The 15,023-nt window shown below is 37.8% G+C and overlaps 1 protein-coding gene across 3 annotated transcripts; it reads left to right on the forward strand.

The window, feature by feature from the left end:
• Positions 1 to 214: 214 nt before the first annotated feature.
• Nudt12 (nudix hydrolase 12) lies at positions 215 to 13,686 on the forward strand. Of its 3 annotated transcripts, none has more exons than XM_023708367.1 (7): positions 215 to 261; positions 2,635 to 2,848; positions 3,527 to 4,116; positions 6,762 to 6,929; positions 8,013 to 8,126; positions 10,389 to 10,588; positions 11,562 to 13,686. In XM_023708367.1, the coding sequence occupies exons 2-7, from the start codon at positions 2,643 to 2,645 to the stop codon at positions 11,670 to 11,672; spliced, it is 1,389 nt and encodes a 462-aa protein (XP_023564135.1). In that variant the 5' UTR covers positions 215 to 261; positions 2,635 to 2,642; the 3' UTR covers positions 11,673 to 13,686. The 3 variants fall into 3 exon arrangements, with proteins under 3 accessions (XP_023564135.1, XP_004625468.1, XP_023564136.1); XM_004625411.2 differs by having other exon boundaries at positions 219 to 298; positions 2,637 to 2,848; XM_023708368.1 differs by having other exon boundaries at positions 231 to 298; positions 2,641 to 2,848.
• Positions 13,687 to 15,023: the final 1,337 nt, after the last annotated feature.

Raw genomic sequence — 15,023 nt, forward strand, 5'->3', positions numbered from 1 at the left:
AGTTGGGGAGCTAGATGAGAATTACTGGAAAACTTAAGAGGGTTCTCACGGACGGACGTTTTTCCTCCACCCGCACGTGCCTCTCTACCCAGCCGTCCTCGGGGCAGCGGAGCCACCTCCGCGCCGAGTCCGCCCGCGCTCCGCCTCGTGCAGCCCGAGCCTGCAGACTACAACTCCCAAGAAGCCTTGCGGGGACCCCGACCAGGCCGGAAGTCGAGAAGGCTGCTTCCGGCGCTGGGAAAAGCGCGAGTTGGCTTTCCTAGCTGGGTCCTGTTGGCGGCTGCTCTGGTCACACTGGGTTAGTAGCAGCCGTGGGGAGTTAGTCGGCCCCACGACCCCCTCTGGGGCGGTGCCCTGCGCCCCGCGCCGGCCGCTGGGTCTCGAGTGGCGCACCCTCGCTCGGGGTTGGCGGGCGCTGCGACGGGGCGCCGGGGCTCCCGGGAGCGGGCGGGTTTCTCCTGCGGAGCCGCGGCTGCTGGAGCCTCCAGCCCGAGTGTTAATATAGGGCGTGAAGAGAAAAGACGCTACTTCAGACGTGACTTTACTTTAGGAAACTTCTCAAAGCAGTGGCAGAGTAAACCCTACTGCGTTTGACCCTTGGGAGAGCCCGTACGGGTTTGCGCGTGCAGGTTCGGCTCGCCCAGGGCTGGCAGCGGGAGTGCGTCGCGGGACGGGGCTGTGCGTGTCTGACGCGAGGTCTTTTCTGTGGCGCTCCGACCGCGTGACCTTGGGCTGGCTTGGGCCCGGGTCACTACGCGTCAGTAAGAGTGGATGCTGATGTAGTTCAGATGGAAGGCCTTTTAAACCCCAAGTTGCTTCAGGGACTTCTCAGAATAGTCCATGCCCTCCTAGGGGAGCAAGGATGTAGCCCTTCACGGGGCTTTCAGAGCCTTTTCCTCGCACCTGTCAGTAAGGAGGTGGCACGCGGCAGAGCTCAATGTGGGCTCTTCTGTGCTCCCCGGGATGGCTTTTCTGTCAGGAAAGCAAAGGGAAACATACCTGGTTTATTTCTTTTTCTTGTTCTGTTTTTGAAACTTCTTCAGAAAGTGCTGTATACGTCAGTGTAGCATTAAGGGTAGCGACTGGTGAATGACATTGCATTTTTGGAGAACAATTTCGCAATCACCTGGATTGATCTTGAGTGACCATGACCAAGAGAGAACACAGGACAGTGAAATCAGTTGAAAGGAAGCCTGAGTGAAGAAACTAATGAAAGTTTGTGATATTAGAAAGGCTACGGGAGTGAGACACCATACAGGGGTCTGTTTAGCAGGGCTTCAAAGTAAAGTCATAGAGTGACAGCTGTTGTTATTCATAAGTGTTCAGAGCGGTTAGAAACTTCGTAATGAAAAGAATGGAAATGGAAAGAGTAAATCAAAAGAAATAAAGATGTGTTTCAATGCAGAGATCACCTCTAATGTGTAAATAGATTTGAGTATTAGGATTTTTCCATCCCATGTGTAGATTTTAATCTCGTAAATAACAAACAGGAAATGTGAAACAGATACAAAATAAGAAAGTTAATCGTTAGCCCATTTTTGCCTAAATTTTGTTCTATCTGGACTACAAAATTGATCAACTAGATTGCAGTTTTGAAACATGAGGCCACAGATGTCAAAAATTATGGTTTATAACTTCATCTTGGCCTAAGTACCTCATTGCTTAGAAATGGTAGAATAGTTAAAATCCCAAATCTTTTTCTAAGAGCATTTCATGGTCTTAGGATACTTTAAAAAGTTCATGGTCAATTCAAACAAGAACCAGTTTCTTACACAGCTCAGTGTGTGCCCTACCACATGTACTCCATGATTATATGACATTTATTAAGTACAGGACAGCGGCATTTTTTTTTTCTGGACCACCAGAATGACAACGCAAACAGAGTTCATGATTTAAAAGATTAAATCTCTGATTCAAGAACAATATTGCCCAACAGAACTGTGTCTCATAATAGATCAAAAATATGTGGTCATATGTTTTGTGACAAGGATAACAGTGCAGTGCCGTGAGACAAAGAGGAATTTCAAGAATAGTGCTGAGTCATAGGAATTATCCATTGAAATTAAACATATCTTGACCTAGCCCACCCCATGCCGTGAACAAAAATCAGTGCCATGTGGATTGCAGAATTAACTGCAAGGTAGAGCAGTAAATTACTCTTATGTGAAACTTGGAAAACTACGTAAGTATAATTAATTGAATAAGTATAGGATCATAATTTTCTGAGGGCAGGGACTTACACGTGGTACATTAGAGTCATAGAATACTACAAAAACCCTCTGCCTTTATTTTAATCTGCCTTACTGTCCCTTTCATATCCCTGCTCCATAGCTCTGTAGTGAAGTCCCCTCCGGTCTACCCCCAGGCTTTTGTAATGTTACTGCCCATCCCCCCACACCTCAAGCCTCTGTTTTGTGAAAGCCTTGATACATTATTTTAATATACTCCTGTGAGCAAGTAAATTATTTTCAACTGATAACAATTTCAAAGTGAATATTTTGATTACTACTATGTTTAAGACTATTGTTTTATAAACTTTTATTCTAGCATCAATGCTCAAATAACATTTGTTCATTGCAAAAAGCAGCTGCAAATGAAGGTTTTTCTCTCTCCCCCCCCCCATTTGCTTTTTGAAGGAAGAAATGTCCTCTGGTAAAGGAAGCCCAAAACAGGAAATGATTTCTGAATTTCTCAGTTCAGCTGCCGAAGGAAATATTGCCAGGTTAACAGGCATGCTCAGTTTTTCTCCATCTCTTCTCAATGAAACGTCTGAGAATGGCTGGACTGCTTTAATGTACGCTGCGAGGAATGGACACCCAGATGTGGTCCAGTTCCTGCTTGAGAAAGGGTAAACATTGTGGGCTCTACCACTTGAAAGGGTTTGTGGTTCAATTTCTGTGTTACATATATCCTTCCAAATAAATATCCTTCTCACTACATTTATTTTACTGGGCTAGTATGTAACTCATTGATCAGTTTATTATATAAAAAGGAGCATAATATCTCACTAAATACTGTAACTATTTTTACTGGTCCTGAGAATTAAACCCAGAGGTCTCATGCTTGTCAGGCAAGCCCTCTACCTCTGAGCTACATCCAAAGCTATATTGTCATTATTATTATTATTGAATTAACCTGTCATACTTAATAGTATATGTACTGCCAAAGCAAGCACAACCTACTTAATAGTAAAGCAAGTTTATGAGTAGTCTAATATTTTACTCCCAAATAAAAAATACAAATCTTGTTATGATTATCAAGGGCTCCTTGTAAAATGTTTGCATCATTATGCTGTGTATTTTTATGAGTAATTACCTAGAAATTGTAATTGCCCACTCTAGCCTTTCCTCACTGTGATTATTGATTCTCAGTAATAAGCTGTGTACCAAAATAGGCAAATATGTATAAAATCAGTAAGTGTTGGAACTATAATGTGTACCTAGAAATGTTACATTGAACTAAATATAAGAGAAAATGTTTACTGCCAATTTTATTTTTCCTGCCCAATTTTTTCTTCCATCTATAGGTGTGATAGATCAGTTGTCAATAAATCAAAGCAAACTGCACTGGATATTGCTGTATTTTGGGGTTATAAGCATATAGCTAACTTACTAGCTAATGCTAAAGGTGGGAAGAAGCCTTGGTTCCTAACCAATGAAGTTGAAGAATGTGAAAATTATTTTAGCAGAACACTCCTGGATCGAAAAAGCGAAAAAAGAAGTAATTCTGACTGGCTGCTAGCTAAAGAAAGCCATCCATCCACAGTTTATATTCTTTTCTCAGATTTAAATCCCTTGGTCACTCTAGGTGGCAGTAAAGAAAGTTTCCAACAACCGGAAGTCAGGCTTTGTCAGCTGCACTACTCAGATATAAAGGAGTACTTGGCTCAGCCTGAGAAGATCACCTTGATTTTCCTTGGAGTAGAGCTTGAAATGCAAAAAAAGTCACATAATCATGCTGGAGAAGTCCCAGAAGAAGAGGAGGATGGGTTGGTTGCCTGGTTTGCTTTAGGTATAGATCTTCTTGCTGCTGAAGAATTTAAGCAAAGACATGAAAACTGTTATTTTCTTCATCCTCCAATGCCAGCTCTTCTACAGTTGAAAGAAAAAGAAGCTGGTAAGATACAAACACTGCTTTTTTGTTTTGGTAATAATCTACCTTTGAACTGAGTTGGACTTCCAGGAAGCACATTTTTTCCAGTAAGCAGTAAAAGTAGGCTATCTTCATTAGAAACTTCCTAAAATGTTTAATCTATAACGCTACTCTCTTGGGCATTCGCAGTGTATTAATCACCCAAATTAACTTCCTAAAATTAACTAATGTGTGATGATTTCATTTAATTCTTCAGCGACTATTCTGCACTAAACATAATCTCAGAGGCCTCAACTATTCTTGTCTTCTGATGCTGAGTCTTTTTATCCCGTGGTAAGAACTAGAGTTTAGATCTAAATGTCATATGAATCTTGTAACCTGGTCTGTTTTTTGTCTGTGTGTGTACTTTTTAAAGAAAAACCTCATGTTAAATGTTTTTACAGTATAAATTATAGGAGAAATGACAGTAAGTTTTAAAACTCAATTATGAGGGACTTGGATAGCCCAGGTAAGAAATTCCAGTGGCTTTCACCAGAGTGATCATAAGGAAGGGAGAGAGCTTGACATATTGTGGATGTGCATCTGCTAGCCACTGATATATAGTTGAGACCTTTAGAAGTAAGAGGGGCTAACCTTGTCTCAGGCTAAGAAGTGCTAAGAGATATAATTGGAGAGAAAATCAACAGTAACTGCTAATAGATCACGTAAAAGATATAATGAAGAAAAAAGCAAGAGTGACCTCTAGGAGATTTTAGTAATGTAGTAATGATGCTCTTTCTTGAAAATAAAGGGTGATGGATAGAGCAGTGACAGCAGGACAAACTTGTAGTAAGCCCAGAATTTTTTTTCAGATAAATTCAATTGTTGAGATTCATCTTAGAATCTAGAACTCAGGGAAGAGGGCTGAATAGAGACTCACAGCAGCCATCAACAAAGATCCCAAGGAACTACCGAGATTGCGTAGAGAATTGAAAGCAACAGAAAACAACCTAAATCCATGGACTTCTGCAGGTCAGGTATAAGGACCAAAGAAGGTAACAGTGTCAGTGTAAAGTCGGAGGAAATAAAGACAGCAGAGCATTTCAAGAGGAGAGTGGTCAAGTGTGTCAAATGCTGTTAGGAGTTTTGAGTACATTTTTCTTTTTCTAAAGAACCTTTAGTTTTGGTATGATGAAGCTGTTGCTGAGTTTGACGGAAGGAACATTATTGACATGGAAGGAACATAGAGGAAGAGTTAGTGGGAGGCAGAGTCCCTTCATCAGTGTGCAAAGGCAACATTCCCACACAGAGCCTGCTGTGATGTACTTCACACCTGTGAAAAACCATTGGGCTTTGCTTAAGGTTTTTAAAATCTTCTCTTTGGACACATACAGATCATTTTCATCTTCAAATATACTCAATTTTTTATATTTTTATGTTTTGTATATGTACATGTGTAGATACACACATGGTATTTTACAGTGAAAATAATCTTATGAGTGAGCTTATTGCTCTGTTTTTATTTTTTCTTTTATTAGTAAGGAAACTGAGGCCCTTAATCTCACTTGTTGGATAATCTTACATGTTACTTAGGATAATCTTACACAGTTACTTTCCTCTGCTTTTCCTCTACTACTACCTGTTTTTCTTGTAGAAGATAAGGATAAGTACAGCACCTTCCTCCCTCATGGCATTTCTCTAAACATTAAGTAAATAATTTATATAAAGTTCTTTAAACAGCAGTTGGCACACGCTACTTGATGAGTTATTTTTTTCCTATTGTGATGCTCCTGAAAGAATTATACTGGACACTCTAGTGTGAATTACATGTTACAAGGTAGGCAGATATGTAATGCTGCCTGCTGTTCATTGAATTTCATTGTTATTTTCTCAATTTAAATATTCTTTATTATTTTGTTTCAAAATTTCATGGACCAAATCATGTATTTTAAAGAAAGCAAATTCATCAGCCATTTAAAGTGTAGCTTCTATTCTCATTGACTGAAATGTGATGATTCTAGTCAGGGCATGTTAAATATCAATGAAAAGGGTATAAACAAAATATATATGTATATTCCAAGTGTACTCTTGGGACTTTTTCATAAACACAGTTATCCACAGCTGTTATAAATGCAATATATTTTAATGACGTGGGCCAGCCTGAGTGACTGCCATGTCCTGAGTGTTTCCTTCTGACTCGGTAGTATTTGATCGTTTTGCTTTGGTTCTATTTTTGCACTACTGGGGACCTAACCTAGAGCATCACACATGCTAGCCAAGCACTCTGCCAGAGTTGCACCCCCAGCAAAACTGTAGTGTTTTTCTAAAAGTCATGCTTGTGAAGTATTTGTAAATTCACTACATACCACAGTTACATGCACCCAAAATTTAAAGATTAGTGGTTAAAAATCTGAGAGTTAAGAGTGTAAGGTGGATTATTAGTTCATCTGTCTTGTATGAGAATTATATTTAATGCAAATTAAAGTTAAACATAATTTTCATTTGTCATCTAAAAGGTTAAGTTTTTACTTTAAGGGAAGAATGTACCATACAAAAACAAGTATTAAAACCAATGATCACAACTGTTCAGTGAACAGTATATGTGTTTATTATTGTTTGAGAACATTATGCCTACATATTAATTTTTTACAATATATCACTGTGTGAAACCTTTCTGTGCTTTTTACAAGGAGTGGTAGCTCAAGCAAGATCGGTTCTTGCCTGGCATAGTCGATACAAGTTCTGCCCGACCTGTGGAACTGCAACTAAAATTGAAGAAGGGGGATATAAAAGAGTGTGTTTGAAAGAAGACTGCCCTAGTCTCCAGGGCGTCCACAACACATCGTACCCCAGAGTTGGTAAGCCTTTTCTTTTGCAGCTACCTGGAATCCTGCGGAATAAGACATTTCTAGAAAGATAAATTTTTGAAAGAGCAAAGAGGTTGAACTTTTTACTAAGAGCATGTTTAGCTATCAAAACTACAAGTATTACATACTTTCATGATTTTGTAATCAAAGATTGTGCAGTTAGTCATTTCTTAACTGCAGGCAATACAGTATGAATTTGATGTGTTGAGGTACGTGATTCTAAAAGCCAGCCGTGTGACTCCTCCAGCCAGCGAGCCCCAGCGGTGCATTGCCCACTTACGACATTTCCAGAGCATCACCGCAGGGAGCTAGGCTCTCGCTCCCGCGGTGTCTGCCTTTACCTTCTTTCCTTCTAGTTGTGGCTTTATGTCTGCTGTAGGTTCGGAAAGCTGAGAACCCAGACCCCTAGAACTGTACAACACAGCCTCAGCCACACCCACAGAGGTCTCCACAGGGTGGAATACACAGCGCAGTGACATCTGCTTTTGTTGTCCAAGAGCCTTTTACATTGATTTTTAGTTCTTAATAATGATCTGCTAAGGAGGATTTGCCCATTCTTGCCTGTTTGAGAGATGAGCTCTTCTTTTAAATTTTTAAATGATTTTAACAAACTAAACAGGCACAGAACCTTTTAAAAATATGTTTCTGGCATAGAAAAGAGGAAAATCTACAAGAGGGAAATCTATTGTATTTACTATAAAAAATTAATTTTTTCCATGCCCATGTATTACAGAGTCAGACTTTTTTCTCATTAAAAAATAATATGCACACCATGCACTAAGTACAGAATAAATGTTGCTAAGGTTGTGAGAAGGAAGGAAAAACTGGTCTTTAGCTTACCAATAGTGTTCTGTCGAATTTATTTGAAATATTCTGTTATCAGCAACATCAGAGCAAAAGAAACCATTTCCTACAAACAGGAAAGAATCTTGTTTCTAGAGGAAATATACCTTTATTAAGGTATATCCTTATTAAAGGATATACCTTATCCCTTATCCTACCATACAGTGACTTTGCACAGAGTGTCTTAAATTATTTTTTCTTGTCACTCAGGTATCTGATTTCTTTTAACAGATCCAGTAGTAATCATGCAAGTCATTCATCCAGATGGGACCAAATGTCTTTTAGGCAGGCAGAAGAGATTTCCCCCAGGCATGTTTACTTGTCTTGCTGGATTTGTTGAACCTGGTAAGCCTTGTCTGAATACATTTCATAATTTCATTAAACATAATTTCCAAATAAAATTCTCAGGTATAAGTTATAATTATATCTTGAGTTATAATTTCCAACAAGTTTATCATGTTATAAAACTGAGTCATTTTTTAAAATAGATCATTTTAAAGACATAATTTAAACATGTTTTAATTTTCTTATTTTACTAGTAATTTCATTTATTAAAAGCTCAGTACTTGTTCTTTCATACATTGTTCTTGGCCAAGGCTCCTAGATAATTTGCACCTCTCTTCTGGGCATGTGTTGATGTCGCCGCCCAGAGGGCCTTCGTGGTCACCCCACTGCATCGGTGAGCCTCGCCTTGCCCTCACATCCTGTCTTGCTGCCTGACGTTGCTCGGTGGCTTGCAGCATAACCTAATACTATATATATTTGTTTACTGTCTATCTTACTGGCTGCCAGTCCCACAAAGGCAGGATCTTTAGTTTATTCATTTCTGTCTCCCAAGCCCAGATCTCCCATGTATTAGGGACTCAGTGAGTATCTGTAGAATAAATGAATGCATACATTCATTTCATTTAGTTAATATTTAATTTCACCTTCCCGTCTTAAGTCCTGTCACTAGATGACAGCACTACACCTGTGTGGTACAAGGTTCATTTCTGGAGGTATTATGGACTCAGCCACACCTTCACACAGCCTCATGCAGTAGGACACTGGCACAGCAGTATCACCACAAGGAACTAAGGCACGGAGGCTTGGGAGCATGCCTGAGATCATTCAGGCCCAGGCAGTGGGGCTTCCGAGGCCTTGTTCCTAATTACTTTGCTGGCTCCTGTTGTTCCAGGTCAGTTTTTAACTGTAATGTTTTCTTCCTTCCTGCTGTGGACACTTAGTGTGTTCTGAGGCTCTTCCTGTCACAGACAATATTTTATTCTCCAAGAGTTGTCTAGATTTAGTCACGGAGTGGGAAGGCTAGTTTGCATGATGTGAGCCTCTTGACCTTTCCTCGATGTTGCCAAAGGGCGCAAGCGAGTGTTCCTGCCAGTTTACATGCCCAACAGCACTACATGAAATTTGCGTTTTTCTGTGTCTTCACCATGTTAGGATTTTCAAACTTTAATTTGTCTCTCTGAGGATTATGAAAGTGAGCCATTGTTTTCATTTTCATTTTTCTGCTGATGGAGATCTTTTTCAAATGTGCATTATGCATCCAATTTTCCTTTGCTTTGAATTTTATTTGTATCTTTTGTCTTACTTTTGGTTATCTTCCTTTTTTTAAGAGTTTTCAAATATGTATGTTAATCTCTTGGTTTTTATGGTATTGTATTAGCTGGTGACCTGTTTTGCTATGTAGTAAATCCCAAACTTCCTAACAGTCTCAGTTCCAGGAGAATGCTCCTACGTCAGAGTTGTTCCTAAGTCTGACAGAGGAACCTTACATGCCTCTGGCGCATGTGTGCCTTGCATGTTCCTTTGCGCTTCCCGCAACCTCCTCCCCATCACCCCACTCTGGGCATCCTGGACTCTGATCCAGTGCTGTTCGACAGCAGCACAGCCGTAGGGCCCCCGCCCCACACTTTCGCTATTGGTTCACATCTACCAATGCTCCTAATGCAAAGTCCTTTCATGATGGTGAAAGTTTTCAACTTCATAGGTTGGGAACTTAATGTATATTTTATTGTGATATAAGTTCTTAATTTTTGTGTAAGAAATTTATTAAAATTTGAAAAGGGAAATTACATTTAAAAATATATTTTGCTAAGTAAGTTTATATATTGATAAATATTTGTAAACTTCCAGATAAATGCACTTAAAAACTTTTTCCTGTATTTAGATTCTAAGTTATGTGAAAGTCAGAATTATAGACAACACTTATAGGCATCACATTATTTTTTCTCAAGGCTGAATCAATAATCACTTAGCAGAAAACAATTGCCTAAAAAGAAAAAAATAGTGAGTTTCATTATATGTGGTGTTTGTATAATGTTTAGCCAGTATTATGTTACAGATCATTGTAGATTTTATAATTGTTATTTGTAAAATGGACCTGACAAATGTGGAACTCCAATAAGTGAAAATTTTCTTGTTGACAGTTTGAGATTCTATACATGGTCATATCCTTTTAAAAATAGTGTTTTGTTTGCTTTGTCTTATACTTGTATTCTTTGAATTGTGTTTCTCTCCAAAGTGACTTTCAAGTGTGTGCACAATTTGCAGCACAAAGTGTCCAGGCTGTGTTCATCAACAGCTTGTTCTTTTGCCCCATTTGATTAGGGGAGACAATAGAAGATGCTGTTCGGAGAGAAGTAGAAGAGGAAAGTGGAGTCAAAGTTGGCCATGTTCAGTATGTCTCTTGTCAGCCATGGCCAATGCCCTCCTCCTTAATGATTGGTTGTTTAGCTGTGGCAGTGTCTACAGAAATTAAAGTTGACAAGAATGAAATAGAGGATGCCCACTGGTTCACGAGAGAACAGGTAAAGTGCTAAAGTTCAATTTAATTTCCTTCTTCTATTGATTGTTCCCTGACAGTATTGGCTTGGGCACACAGCAAGGAAGCATATTTTCCACAAGTTGAATGAAAGAGTACAGCCCTCTTGTTATGCATGGATTGCAGCATAACTGATAACTCCATGTAGGAAGAGTGTATGCTCATGGATGTGTTCTATTTTAACTCATTTTAGTAATGATTGATCCCATGTGATTCCAGATTTCAAATGTCATTCCTTCAAATTAATGGTAATGGTTTTCAGTGGACTTAAGTCGCATACACATTAGTTCAAAGATAAATGGGAATATTTTTCTTAAACTTGTTTTATATTTTAGTTCATAGTGTTTAAACAGTTAACTCTCAAAAGAATCAGTAAAACACTTGAAAATTTTAAAGTCTTATTGAGCAATGTACCAAGGGCCAAAAAGAGCATAGAATAAGCATACACTCCCAAGAACTTTTTGGAAGAGCATCTCTGAGTAATACAATGGAGGACAAATTTCTTTTCTGTGTTTTACATGACCTGAAATATTTATATAGAAAACAAATACACCAGAGTAGTGAAGACCTAAAATCTTTTCTGACTACCCACTATATTAATTTTATTTCTTACTCTGTCTCAAAAGGTAGAAATTAGATTATTGCCTCAGAATTTTAGAAAAGCGAGCCCTGTCTCAACAGGTGGCTTTTCTTGAAAAGTGGAGAGCATGTATTTTGCTTTTTCATGACCTCATTTTCATGAGGGAATATCTTTCTGGAGCATCCTAAGAATAACAACACTAACTCAGAGTAACAAAACTGCCATACTAAATTTTGCATTTGTCATATGGATACTGTCACTTTCTACTGTTGTTATTCACTGTAAGAACCATTGCATTTTACTTGACTTATTTACATGTGGAAGTAGCTTTTAAACACAGCAGTGTTGGAAGCCTAATTTGTCTTGCTATATATTTTAGGTTGTGGATGTTCTGAGCAGAGGGAAGCAGCAAGCATTCTTCGTGCCCCCGAGCCGAGCGATTGCACATCAGTTAATCAAGCACTGGGTTGGAATGAACCCCAATCTGTAAACTGAAGCATTGGGCTTTGAGTATTATTGTTGCTCATACTACTTTTCAATTGAGATTAGAAATATTTAGTGCCCTTCAGAATATCATAACATAATATGTCTTGTTGGGCTGTCATAATATTTGCAAAGTGTTCATGCCTTCATTAACCACAGAATTCACTTTTTTATAAATTTCAGCATTGCCTCAGATTTTGTTAAATTTGATTGAGACTTTCAAATATTTTGATTGTGCATCACAGTTTTATCTTACAAACCATATTTCTGTTAGACATCATATAAAGAGATGTATTCTAGAATGTGAATAAGCCTAAATTTCAGGCCTCACTAAAATTCCTTCTGTGAGAAGTGAAACAAAATTTTAATGAATTTTGAGCTTATATTGATATTTAATCATTTCATGACCACAAAGGTTCTTTAAGTTACTGAGAGCTGATTTTTGCTCACTTTTCTGTCACAGCCCAATGTAGCATTTCTTCCTGGTTCTGTTACCCTACAGTGGTGCTGCAACAGTTTCGCTCTTAGCCTCATTAGACCAATGCTAAGCATGTGCTGTACCAGCCAGTTCTGCCAGTGATCTCACATATCGCATTCAGAGGAGGAGACTAACATGGAGCATGCCACTGTGCCTGGACTTTCTTTAAAAGCTAAAATTAATCACTATATCTGTTTACTACTTATGCCCAAAACTGTTATTAAGATAAATCAAGATTCTCTACTTTTTCACTTGAAATTATATGTATTTGAAAGGAATTATCCTCAAAAGTTAGATAGTAAATAAATCCCAGATTCGTTTACATACTCAGTTAAAATCAGGTTTATTTCATTTTGTAATGAGGAATGTATCTGTGTTAGCAAAATAAATTACATGATCACTCCCATCAACACTTAAAATATTCAACTCCAGCATCTTGATTTTGACTTTGAACATGTTCTTAAGAAGGAAATGAGTGCATTTCACAGCTCAACCAGTAAGATTCTAAAGGAAGTATAGTTGTTCACAATTAGCAGCTTAAAAATATATATTTTACAAGGCTATTTTAAAATTGTTTTAAAAGATATTTTATAAATATACAAATTTATATAATTTAGCTTTATACTATTTTGTGGTAGAATTGGAAGAGACTTTGAGATACTATATGAAATCCATTGCTTATATTTTATAGTTAAGTAAAAGGACATCTTGGAAGATCCATTTCATTAATTAGTGAAAATTATATCAGTAATGAATTGTAATGGCCTGTATACTATGTAACCCAGGGCAAGAGTTTCCCTCTAACTGTAATAAAAAGATTTTACCAAAAATATATGTGGAATAATTTAAGAAAAGGGACAAAAAGAAGGATAAATTCAGCTTATCAAATGCCGCTAAATCTGTAGGTGTAATACTTAATATTTATCTTAGGAAGATAAAACTTTGTTAGATAAAACCTTTAATAATGAACAATTTTTAATAGTTAATGGAGACTTACTGATATCAGAATTTTAAACCAAATTAAGAGTTGCACAGGACATTTATAGATATGATAGTGACTATATAATTTCATGGAAAATAAGGTGTTATGGTTATTATGAAATACAGTGACTTATGGTTCACTTTTACTCCAAATGTGCATTTAATCCTTGCAGATTCTAACATTTAAAAAATGTTACAGTTGGAAAGTAAAGTGTCAAAAAATACAGTTATAAATTTTGTTTCAGATATTTAATCCTATACTTGAGAAAGTCAGTATCTAAGTCAATTATTGATGTAGTAATTATGACTAAATTGCTAACCTCCGACAGGTGAGTAGGTGCATGCACCTAGAAGGGAAAGCCAGTTCCAAAACTGATGAGGATGTGTCAGGAATGTGTTCTAATGGAAACGAATGTGACATTAAAATATTTATTTTCTGTTTTGTGTGTTTTCTGTTTTTTAATGTTTTGGTAAGTTTTTTGTGACAAGTGTTAAAAGCCAAATTTTAGTCATTATCTCCTATTTAGAAGCGTGATAAGGATTAAAAAATGTGAAAGCCTTCTTTAAGGTTTCCATTATGTGGAATAAAGTTTTGGTTTGAGGGCTGGGGATTCAACTCATTCAGAGTGCTTCTTTTGAATGCGCAAAGCCTTGAGTTTGATTTCTAGGACTGGAGAAAAATTGGGATCTTAAATTTTCCTTGTTGGGGTCAACTACATGCAAGTATACCCAGATTTGTAAGCCCACGTAGATAGTAAATAATTTTCAATCTCCAGGTTTAAAACGAGAATATATCTAGAATTACATATATTTTTTTTAGTGGTCTAATACTGCCAGTCTTGGCATTTTGAAATTGTTACTTGTTTACAAGAATTACAAGCACGTGTATTCAATCTCCAGGTTTAAAACGAGTATATATCTAGAATTACGTATATTTTTCTTACTGGTCTAATACTGCCAGTCTTGGCATTTTGTAATTGTTACTTGTTTACAAGAATTAAAAGCACGTGTATTATATTTGAAAAAAATGAATAAATCTCCAAGATTCAGGGAGGGATTTGAATGAAGACAGAAGAGACTATCATAGAAGTGAAACCAGAAGATGGAAGAAGGAAGATAGATTTTTGACCCAAATAAACTAGATTAAATCTCATAACAGTAACAGTAGACAACTGGTCCTAGAACTATGCTCTAGTGTGGATTTGCAGAATATGAGGTAAATGTGTTCTAGGAAATAAATTCATTAATTATATAGAGTATAATTTCTCCACACTGCAGATTTTGTTAGAACTTAGAACCAGTGATTATGTTCTGAATATATGTGAGAGCTAGGTAGTGGGTGTTGAGTGAAATTTTTGTGTCTTAAAGGACAATTTTCTATAGTAAAAAAGAGGCTAGTATGTCCCGAACCAGCGGGTCAGTCAACGAAGGTCACCTGGGGGAGGAGCGGGGAATTGAAGAGGGGACAAAGGACAGGAGACGTGAGAAATAACAAGACAGGATTCTGATCAAGTCCTGTTTATTCAGGGGAGATGCTGGGTATACATAGGGGGTGTAGGAATGAGGAAGTCTTGGCTCTTGTGGTCAGCAGGTATCTAGGCAACAGGGGAAGGTGCAACCCCTGGGTCATAGCACGTGATTCACGGGGAATGGGCAAGGTGAGAAGGACCATAAACTTAGCATGGGAACAGAAACTTAAGAAGACGGCTGACACTTATAAAATGGATACCAGTTAATGGCTTCCCACACTAGTATAAGTTCATTGTGAAAAAGTAGTGATTTCTATCTTTGAAAATAAAATCTAGGCCTTGAGACAAACCAAGAGGTGAGGAGAGCTGGGGAGATTGATGTTCTAGGTGGCTGAAAATGTGTGATCAGTGGGGGCAGAATACTTGGGAA

This window comes from Octodon degus, unplaced genomic scaffold (assembly GCF_000260255.1).
Source record: "Octodon degus isolate 3935 unplaced genomic scaffold, OctDeg1.0 scaffold00009, whole genome shotgun sequence".
In the NCBI taxonomy this organism is placed as follows: Eukaryota; Metazoa; Chordata; class Mammalia; order Rodentia; family Octodontidae; genus Octodon; species Octodon degus.

Excerpts from the sequence above, each read along its gene's own strand:
- Nudt12 (XM_023708367.1), top strand. The coding sequence starts at position 2,643 with ATGTCCTCTGGTAAAGGAAGCCCAAAACAGGAAATGATTTCTGAATTT. Across the intron at positions 2,849-3,526 it reads CAGTTCCTGCTTGAGAAAGG|GTGTGATAGATCAGTTGTCA; the intron begins GTAAACATTGTG and ends TTCCATCTATAG. Across the intron at positions 6,930-8,012 it reads CACATCGTACCCCAGAGTTG|ATCCAGTAGTAATCATGCAA; the intron begins GTAAGCCTTTTC and ends TTCTTTTAACAG.